Below are 10,113 nucleotides of genomic sequence, written 5' to 3'. Positions count from 1 at the left end.
AGAGTACTTAAATATTAAAGCTTTTATTATTAATAATCTTTATATTCGTAATCTTAAAGTACTACTTAGTTATTATTTTCTTAATTTATTTATAGAACTTTTAGTACTAAGTTATTTAAAGTTATTAGATCTTAGTATTTATCTTTTATAGCTCTTACTTAGCTTTTATTATTACTTTATAATCTAAAGCTTTTATTAGTATAACTTATATTAAAGTCTTTAGAATAACTTAAAAAAAAGCTAAAGTTCTTACTTAAAAAGCTTTATAAAGTTCTTAAACTTTATATTATTACTTAGCTTATAAGCTTTATTTTATACTTAGTATAAGAGATTTTATATAATTCTATCTTATAAGCTAATATATTAGCTATAATTTACTTTATAATCTAAGGAAGCTTCTTAAAGATTTAAATAAAAGAAAGAGTATTTAAAACTTCTTAATTAATATAAAGCTAGAGTTCTAAAATATTTATACTTAATATTAAATACTTTATTTAAGTAAGGAAATCTTTTAGTTTTAAGTATATAATATTAGTACTAAGTAATTATTTATATTTTAGATTTATTAAGAAAATAAATATAATTATAAAAGAATTATAAGAATTTAAAAATTAAGAAGTAATTAAGAGGTTCTAGTAAAAAGCTTAATTAAAGTAATAGAATTATATATATACTAAGTGCTTAAAAGATAAATATAGCTCTTAATTATTATATAATAGTAAAGTAAGCTTTCCTTTAGTAGAGAGCTTACTTAATTAAGTAGAAGTTATAATATTAAAAGATATATTTAAAAGAATATTACTCCTTAGAATCAGGGGCTAAAAGTATATTATATATATATAATATACTTACTAAGTATATACTAAACCTAGGATAGGCTTATATAGCTCTAGTATTCGATATAAATAAAATTATTTAATTATTCTAAACCTTTCTTTTTTAGAACCTACACTTATTATATAACTATCTATTAGTAGTTTTAAAGCTACTTAAGATTACTAGGAATTTTATAATTCTAACTATCTTATTATTATCTTAAAATTATAATTTTATAGTACCTTTAGCTTATAAAATATTTACTTTAGTTACTTCTAAGCTTATATATAATTTGTAATCTTTATAAAACGCGGGAACACGCTTATAATAGTTAATTCCCCTTTATAAGTCTATAGGCACTCGCTTATAATTAGTAAAAGTAAGTATTATAAGAAAGCAAGTATTATATAAAATTCTTATAAGCTTCTCGCAGAAAATTATTAAAGCTTTCCTTATTAAATAATTCTATAAGTAATAAATATATTAGAAAATATATTATATAGTAATAATACTATTTAAAAATTAAATATATAAAAGTACTTAATCAGTTTTAATTTATTTATCTTCTTTTAAATATTTATATCTACTAGAAAAGATATAAAATTTACTTAATAATTTTTATTTAATACTTACTTTTCTATAATACTTACTTTTACTAACTATAGGCGAGTGCCTACAGACTTATAAAGGGGAACCGACTATTACATCGTCTAATTAATAAACAGAGAATACTTGCTATTAATTCGAGGTCGATTTATCTTGTACCACGTCTATTGCTACAGTTCTTATCAGCTGCCTGCCGCTGATCAAATACTTAATCGACCCATCTTGACGCGGAGCTATTAGTGGAACAGAATCGATCGGGCTCGAAGATTGTATGCTAATCTCAAGCCTCTGTCCGGAATTATCCAGCAAAGCATTCAAGCAAAGGTGTCCCAGCCCCACTCGATGCGGAGCTGTAGTTGGAATATTCTTTCGGGGTTTCTCTGGAGAGGACGGCGAAGTTGGAAAGCAAATGCACTGTCCACGGGACGAGGCTGATAAGCATTTGAGCTGTCATAAATCACTCCGTTCCTGGGCTTTGAATCACAAAAGCAGAAGCTCGTCTAGTTCACGCATCGGTGAATTTGCAGCACACCAACGGAACGCCAACATCTCCCGTATGTTTTTTTGAGCATTCCAGGGGTCTCGCTTAGCATTAAAGTAGACGCATAACCGAGGCAGTTCGATCTTATCGGTTCTTTAGAGATCCGGGAACCTGGCTCACTTTACTTCGGTCTATTCAATTGTGTGGCGTTGACTCGTCGCCCTCTTCGGCCCCAAAAAGAAAGTGCGGGCAACAGTTCGCAACGTACACAACTAGCAACTGCAGCGGGTTGTTTCGGGTTGGTTCGTGGTTAGGTACTTACTCCGTAGGTACCCAGGTATCTTTACCCGCGGGAACTGGGAGATAGGTAGGTTGGCAGGGCAAATTCACCTCGGCTTATCCAGCACCGGATTCTTCCGATTATGGTCGGTTTCTGTTGGTCCTGGTCATGGTCCTGGCCCGCGTGCTGTGTTTAGACCCCTGCTCGCTGCACCCCGCAAAATCACAAGCATCCCGCCCCGCCGCTGGAACGTCATTTCTCTCACAAAGCTGAGAATTCGAGGAAAGAGACGTGAACCAGAACAGAACAGAACAGAACAGAACAGAACCGCCCCAGAACGCAAGCGAAGTTTGTTCTGTTGCTAGAATATTCTTGAAATGCACTCTTCCTAAAAACAGTGATGGCCGTACCCGCAGTAATGCTTCCATATATCCCCGCCACAGAAGTTCTAAGCATCAATCAAAAGTAAAGCTAGTCGTCTGGTTGGGATCTCCGTTGCGCCGAGTTAGAGGAATTTGGCCATGTGCTGGGGCTCGCTCTCGGCTCCGCACAAACCCATTCCTGTCCACGTCGAGTGCCATTCCTGCTGCATGGGGCAACGGCAAGACTGTCTTTCCTGGGCCGCGGATCAAAGCAGCGCAGGTGGGTGTCCGGGGAAAGCTGGTAAATTTGCCGAGCTTGAACTGTCACAGTTGTTGCCAATTTTCTCTCTTTGCACGTTTCCTCCTGCTCATATCCTCCTGGTCTTGCAGTCCTCCCTCCTTGATATTGGGATTCCCAGTACCAGGAAATAGCGTATTGTGGTTGGACTTGGTACATGATCAGTTACCTCGAGAAGCTTCGAAGCCAAAAATCTGGTCCGACCCCCTATCCTCGTCCAGCGCAACCTCACAACGACCACGATCTGCTTAAAATGTCTGCTAAAAATGTGTCGGGGTCGAACGGCAAGAAGCCAGCTTCTGCCGCAACGAACTTGATCGGTATGTCCAGGATTGAAGTTCTACAGACGTCTGACTCAGAAGCACATGCTAATACAACTCATTAGCTGGAGGTACAGCTGGTATGATGGAAGCTCTCGTGTGCCATCCACTGGGTATGTAAAGCCTTCGCATGTGAACATCGATCATGATTGATCTGGTAATGGTTTCAGATACCATCAAAGTGCGAATGCAGCTTTCTCGTCGAGCACGCGCTCCCGGTGCCAAAAAACGAGGCTTTGTAACAACGGGGGTGGAGATTGTCAAACGGGAAACGCCTCTCGGACTATACAAAGGATTGGGTGCTGTCGTTACTGGTATTGTACCAAAAATGGCCATTCGGTTCACGAGCTTCGAAGCATACAAGAAGTTGCTTGCGGATAAGGAGACAGGGAATGTAACTGGTAGAGCTACGTTTCTGGGTAAGTTCACTTCGATCGGGTGGCCGGAGGGTTACTGCGCAATAATTCAGTTCTTTTTGTCTTGGTAAAGATCTTATGCTGACTATGAATAGCTGGTCTGGCAGCGGGTGTTACTGAAGCTGTTGCCGTTGTGACTCCCATGGAAGTAATCAAAATCCGGCTGCAGGCTCAACATCACAGCATGGCCGATCCTCTCGATATACCAAAATACCGTAACGCCGCCCATGCTCTCTATACTGTGATCAAAGAAGAAGGCGTCGGAGCTCTGTACCGCGGAGTGTCACTTACTGCATTACGGCAAGGTACGTACATTGATTTCCATTGTCTCTGTCTGACCCCGCTACCCCAGATTCTGCCCCACTTAGGTACCAGGAGATAATTGGGAGTCCGCTTTTATTGAATTGCAAGATAGGGTCAAACCAAGCTGTAAACTTCACTGCGTACACCGAATTTAAAGAAATTTTGCAGAGATGGCAACCAGATTACGCAGAGACGCCATTGCCCTCATATCAAACAACGCTCATTGGTCTTGTGTCAGGAGCTATGGGTCCACTCTCCAATGCACCGATTGATACTATTAAGACTCGGTTACAGAAAACTCCAGGGCAACCGGGTGAGACGGCGATAAGCAGGATAACAGCAATTGCGAGAGACATGTTTAAGTGAGTCTTTCTCATCCGATAGTGGCCCGGGAGATTAAGAATATCCAACTGACTGGACTGAAATTAGACAAGAAGGATTTCATGCTTTCTACAAGGGCATCACACCACGAATCATGCGTGTAGCACCTGGTCAGGCTGTGACATTTACCGTTTACGAGTTTCTGAAAGAGAAATTAGAGAATAGTACCGTGCCTATTGTTGGGGGAAAGTACGAAGAGTAAATGATACCTGCTATGGGACAATTTCGGATTGAGGAAATCGGAGTACATCTGTCATTTGGAAGCTTGCATAGACTTCAGCATCTCGGCGACGACAGCCAGCAATTAGTAGCCTCACAAAGTTGATCACACCTTCTGCATGGCCGAATTGCAGACACTGCGCATGAAGGGATCGTGTAGACCAGCGCAGTATTCGAAAATAGACTTCTGTCCACCTTGCCACTACGCTCGTCGTCATGTTCGTGTATCTTACGCTCACTTCACTTGCCCATCTATTTTCTCCCAGGTCTCTTGGGCCTTTCAAACGCCTTCTTGACCTCCACCTTGGGATATAAGTCTCCGTCAATGCTTTCTTCCGAAATATCCTCAGGTGAACTGGCTTCAATCTTCTTCTCGATCTTTAGGCCTGCTTCTGCTTCGGCAACCCGGACAGCGGACCGCGAGGACGCGGCATACAACATTCGTTCCTTAATCTTTGACCCAGAAGGACAAGTGTAGATGAATAGGATTGGTGAGGATGAGGTTCCATTATGAGTATGGTTGTATCGATAAAAGGAGTACCGTGGCTGGGTTCCTGAAATCGTCGTGGGGAGGGCAGAGATTGGGGTTGAGGTACTAGATGCTAACTCCATGGTCTCTGTTGAGATATTGATTTTCGTTCAGCAAGTTAGTAGTTTATCCGAGAAGATAATCAGGACAAAACGAACCAGCTGAACCAGACTATTCCCACTATCACTTGTAAGGCCTCGCAAAGCCTCCACAGCTTCATCGCTGATCGGCATGCTCACTCCCGAACTAACATGGCTCTTCCTTTCGTTCATACCCCTGCCCTCTTCTGCTTCCTTTCTTTTCACCTCTCCTAAACTATGTTCCTCTTCCGTCAAAGGTGCTGCAAGACCAACGTGCTTATCATGCTTTTCGAAGCCCTGTGGCGTCAACTCTTCTTTCGTGGTCGCAAATATCGTCTCGCGAAACCTCTCAATTCCCAACTCCCGGACCAATGTCAAGCGAGTAGATGCGAATAGCATCTTCTGTCGGACCGGAGCGGAATCTGGAACATATGTGATGGCGATGAAAGGAGCTGTTTCGGAGCTAGCATAACGTCGCAGGATGATGTAAAGAGCTACCCTAGGATCTAGATGGGGTGCGAGGAGGGAGAGATCGTCAGAGAACGTGGAAGTAGCTGGACTGAGGACGGTGAGCGGGGTGAGGGATTCTTTGGTGATGGTGCAGATGAGGCCGCGTTGAGCCTCCGAGGAAACGAGGGTCTGGAAGGCTGCATGGAGCTCTTGCGAGGCTTGGAGATGTTAGACATGTTCGGAGGGCTGAGAAGCTGCTTATAACTAGCCTGATATTCCGGACTGCATTGTGTTCGGGGCTTAAGGCAATCTATGCTTATGCTTGTTCGTTGGTTATTGTTGAAAGTCGGGGCAATCCATAGAGTGAAAGGTTACCTAGCTCGCCTAGATACCTACCTACCTTACGGGAACTATATGGAAGGTTTCTCTAGTTGATCGACTGGGATTAGCGCGGAATTAGAATACTCTTATGTATCTATAGTCTATTTGTTGTTATATAATTTAAATATGATATTAACCGTTGATCAAATCAACGGTTGTTTAAAGGTTATTTGAACTTAGCTATATACTAGGAATAAATCTAATATATTTAGTTAAATAAGAAGTTTTCGCTTGTTTTATAATCTGTTTATAGCCTACTTAGATAAGTAACCTCTTTGTAATCTATAAACATATAAACCTATAAACCTTAAACTTATAACCTAACTTATATAGTGTCTAGGGGTAGATTCTACCTTAGGTATATTCTAGAGTACTAAGTCTAGGTTTTTTTTAGCTTTTTTACTTATTTCGAACTCGGACCGGGAAAATCGTTTATCTGTAATAACCCTTAAACAACCGTTACTACACTGTAAATGAACGAGACGTAAGGATCACTACTTTTCGTGTAATGACACACTAATCACAGTTTATTTACCGTTGAAAGGTCTAGGCTAATTCTCGTAAGGTACCTACCTACCTGGACGGCATGGAGGTGTCCGCTAGGTACCAAGTGGGGTATTCCAAGGGCGGCATGGTCCCACCTGGCCATGGCCGAGGGAGGGGCACAGCTGTGGTCCTAGGTAACTCTGGTACCTACACTTTCCTCGATTTCACCTTCATACCTACATTCACTTCGCCCTTACCCACCTAGCTTCAACCGCCAGAAGTACCTATACTTATACCTATACATATATTGATATTTATAATTGCATTCACTCTCTTCAAATGGAAAGCGCACAGCGCACAACAAGCAGCCTCGTTGGTAAGCACCATTTTACCTCCATTCTCTCCCTTTCATTCATGCCTGGAGCACACAGGCGCCATCACCCAAGAAGTCCCACGTACGCACCAAAGAATTAAAGGAACAACATGGCGCAATCCGCCGGGTCGTACTTGGATGATATTCACACCAATGGCGTTTCGCATGGAACATCTTCGAACCTGCAAACTCCGACGATTGAGACACTCACCCCCAGTATCAGCACTGCGGCCAGTCGTGGCCGCCTTTCCTCTACCACAGGAAGTCCACACTCTACAACACCAGCAGCTCCCTTGAACGGAGATCTTTGTGTAGGCTCGGATTCTAATAGCATTGCAGATCGCGAAGAGCGCGCTGTTGCTGCCCTGCTTACTCGATTCAAGGCCCTAGTCACCCTCGCTACGGAACCTGTCCACGATGGAGCAACGAAAGAAATGGCTGCTGCACATGGACTTCAAATGGAAGTTGAGGGCTCTGCTTTGGTATGATATACTTTGATTGTCTGTGTAGCATTAATTTAAGAGTTGGAACTGAATTTTGCATTATGCAGATTCGCGCCACAGAAGACTTGCTCCAGCTGTCCCGCGAACTGAAAGAGCTGTGGCTGTTTGGCCCTTTGCGCGGCATTAGGGACGGGGAAGGAGAAGGTCAAATGGATAGCGACTCTCGGAAGGCTGGAGAACTGGTTGAAGCGGCTCTGACCAGGGCAGCCGAGCACCCAGCTTCGGGGTGATGGCGTTTGGTCAGGTGCGGATAGACGTTTGGGCTGCTTAACATATGGATGGGTCATGCATACAACGGCGTTCTAGATACCAGCTTTATGCACCAGGATGCGCTTTATATATTCCACTTTGATGCATGCAGACCATTCTCTAGTCTACTTTCTTGAACTTTATAGCTACGTTGGAAGTAGATACCTGTTCCCTAGCCCATACAGCCAAGCGGCGTCATCTGTAATATATCAAGTTGGCAACGTCGAATTTGGGTGATCAGAAGACACCAGTGACTCATCTATACACATTTGCATTTCTGTCCACCACGTATAGGAAATAGTTTCATGGGGGACGTTGATTTGAAAGATCCTGTACTTCGACTCTCATCATATTGCTTGAAGTACAATGCATCAATGATTGTATAGCAAGGTTTGCGGTTGCCAGCTTCTGACCAGGCACGGGAGCCATTTTTGGTTGATGCTTGCAGGATCCGGCGAATGCTGACTTCTATCCCTCCTCCCCGTTGACATCGGCTTCATCATCGCTGTTATTGTCCGTCCGAGCTGGTGCTGTGCTTTGTTTCGCAGCAGAGAGACCGGAAGCTGTTACCCAAAGAAAGAAATCTGTTCGAAAGTGATCGACATGATGAAAGAAAGCATGGAACCTATGGTCATTAGCTTATGGGTCGGCGATAGCAGTAAAATCTGTATTGATGCCACTATTGAAAACTTACTGGTGATCACGCTCTTCCTCCCTGAAGATCCTATCATAAATCTCACGTTGCTTGAACTCATCCATTTCCTTTTGATAATTGTCAAAGTTGATTTTTTCTCGCTTGTACTCGTTCACAGCCTTTTGGTTGTAGCTGTCAAACACTGGTCTTTCCAGCAACAGGCCCAGACCAGGTGCTTTTGGAATGCTGATATTTGCTGCACCGTAGCTATCGTTGATGATCGACAAGGACGAACCGCATCTTACAACGAGGGCAGCCATAGCTACCATCTTCCGGATCTGATGCATCATGAATGACTGACCATGGACCTTCAATGAGAGCCATTCGGTGTCGTTGATGATGATTGGATCTGGACCAACCTTGAAGGAACGGATTACTCGCTTTGCTGATGGGTCCGAGAACGTCTTCTGGATTGTGTAATTGTGGAAATTTCGAGTGCCAACATAGCTGCTCAGCGCCTGCTGGACCCTTTCCCGACGAGAAGCTGATATCCGATACGCTTTCTTTGCTGTAATATAAGCTGCTTTGATCTCTTTAATCGTTGCTTCGAGAGGGCTGAGAACCGATTTAGAAGGCTCCGCTGGATTTTCAATGTTCTGTGCATATTCCTTGTTGATATCTTCCCGGAGCAGAGATGTATCTCTTTCCCCAACTTCGAGTTTTGCAGAAGTCTTCCCTGCCTTCTGAGATTCAAGGTTTCTGTTGCCTACTTCCTCAACACCTTGAATCATCTCGGGTACTAGCTGATCCTCATTGTCGGTTGGTTTTGAGGTAGTCTTCCCAGTCGTGGGATCCTCCAAACTGTGGAGGGTAGAAAGAACAGCCTCTCTTAGCTCAGGGTCCAGCTTGTCCAGTATTGGCTTGACGTAAGTCTCCTCTGTTGACTCCCAAAAATCGATGACATCCTCTTGTCGGGACTGGTAAATTTCAAATACCCCCTCCTTCTCCGCAGACTCGACAAGTTTCTTACCTAGAAAACTCTGTGGATGTGGTGGAAGAAAAGAATATGTTGGGATTAAATACTCATACCATCTTGAATCGCAGGTTTGGTAACAGCTGAAGGACCCATTGGTTCGTTCGATGCCCCAGACACGAATTTGAGGGGGCAGATTCTCATTGATGAGTTGGATGATATTGGATTCCTCGACAATGAGCTTCAATGATATGACATTGCCTGCGGCATGTACACCCTTGTCAGTCCTCGCACAACGAACAAGAGATGATTTCTTGGGATCGTCTGCGTTTGCTTTCGAGATTGCCCCTGCAGCCACAAATGCTTTAAAGATGTCTCCTTCAATAGTCTTTTCTGCGCCATTGATCTGCATGCCCTTGTACCCAGAGCCTGCATACCCGATCATCACTGCAACTTTACGCTTCGGTTTTCGACCCTCGGCATCGATTTCTTCTCTTGAGAATGGAAGGTCTGCTCCTTCTGCTACTTCTTGTCCATTGTTGATCTTGCGACGCTTTGCAGCTTGATCTTCATCGTTGCGTTTTCGTTTGTCTATATTGCCTCGACTTTGTTTAGTTAGTCAAGCAAAGTACAAGAACATAGGCCAACGTACGTCCATTCTCCTCGTCCCACCTCCCCCTTCTTGTTGCGGCCACCTTGATCTTTCGATGTGAAGCCTCTCTGATCACGACTCCCCCCCCTACCGCCGCCTCTACCTCCCCGACCCTGGCCACCCCTCCCTCGACCTCTGCCACGCTGTTTCCTCTGCCTGTCGCCCGGATTTGCATTTTGTGAAATGTCATTCTCGTTACCATTGTAGGCACTGCCACACGCAGGCACAACTGCGGAAGAACTGTCGGCCATCTTTGTGTGTGTCGGAAAGTTTTCATAGCATTTAATCAATGGTGCGGGAGGAGAGAGCAAAAGTTGCGTC

At 43.3% G+C, this 10,113-nt stretch overlaps 5 protein-coding genes across 5 annotated transcripts; 2 read left to right on the top strand and 3 right to left on the bottom strand.

Annotated features, from left to right (window-relative positions):
• Nucleotides 1-1,550: 1,550 nt before the first annotated feature.
• On the top strand, nucleotides 1,551-4,465 carry SFC1 (Mitochondrial succinate-fumarate transporter; the record flags this gene model as incomplete). Its single annotated transcript, XM_058503869.1, has 6 exons — nucleotides 1,551-3,163; nucleotides 3,229-3,276; nucleotides 3,334-3,582; nucleotides 3,675-3,884; nucleotides 3,995-4,244; nucleotides 4,312-4,465. The coding sequence occupies exons 1-6, from the start codon at nucleotides 3,001-3,003 to the stop codon at nucleotides 4,463-4,465; spliced, it is 1,074 nt and encodes a 357-aa protein (XP_058360582.1). The 5' UTR covers nucleotides 1,551-3,000.
• Nucleotides 4,466-4,734: 269 nt separating this feature from the next.
• On the bottom strand, nucleotides 4,735-5,094 carry TWF1_2 (Twinfilin-1; the record flags this gene model as incomplete). Its single annotated transcript, XM_058503868.1, has 1 exon — nucleotides 4,735-5,094. One exon carries the CDS (start codon nucleotides 5,092-5,094, stop codon nucleotides 4,735-4,737), a length of 360 nt encoding a protein of 119 aa, XP_058360581.1.
• Nucleotides 5,095-5,121: 27 nt separating this feature from the next.
• Nucleotides 5,122-6,571, bottom strand: TWF1_1 (Twinfilin-1; the record flags this gene model as incomplete). Its single annotated transcript, XM_058503867.1, has 2 exons — nucleotides 5,122-5,759; nucleotides 6,496-6,571. The coding sequence occupies 2 exons, from the start codon at nucleotides 6,569-6,571 to the stop codon at nucleotides 5,122-5,124; spliced, it is 714 nt and encodes a 237-aa protein (XP_058360580.1).
• Nucleotides 6,452-10,106, bottom strand: PUS1 (tRNA pseudouridine synthase 1). Its single transcript, XM_058503865.1, has 4 exons — nucleotides 9,793-10,106; nucleotides 8,228-9,745; nucleotides 6,713-8,158; nucleotides 6,452-6,611 (listed from the first exon to the last, which is right to left on the bottom strand). The coding sequence occupies exons 1-3, from the start codon at nucleotides 10,041-10,043 to the stop codon at nucleotides 8,002-8,004; spliced, it is 1,926 nt and encodes a 641-aa protein (XP_058360578.1). The 5' UTR covers nucleotides 10,044-10,106; the 3' UTR covers nucleotides 6,452-6,611; nucleotides 6,713-8,001.
• Nucleotides 6,892-7,514, top strand: ONS95_010280 (uncharacterized protein; the record flags this gene model as incomplete). The annotated part of the gene is made up of 2 exons (XM_058503866.1): nucleotides 6,892-7,263; nucleotides 7,332-7,514. The coding sequence occupies 2 exons, from the start codon at nucleotides 6,892-6,894 to the stop codon at nucleotides 7,512-7,514; spliced, it is 555 nt and encodes a 184-aa protein (XP_058360579.1).
• Nucleotides 10,107-10,113: the final 7 nt, after the last annotated feature.

Source organism: Cadophora gregata (genome assembly GCF_030347475.1).
Source record: "Cadophora gregata isolate MNR1 chromosome Unknown scaffold_4, whole genome shotgun sequence".
Lineage (NCBI taxonomy): Eukaryota > Fungi > Ascomycota > Leotiomycetes > Helotiales > Ploettnerulaceae > Cadophora > Cadophora gregata.
This window is presented reverse-complemented; position numbering and strand designations above follow the sequence as displayed.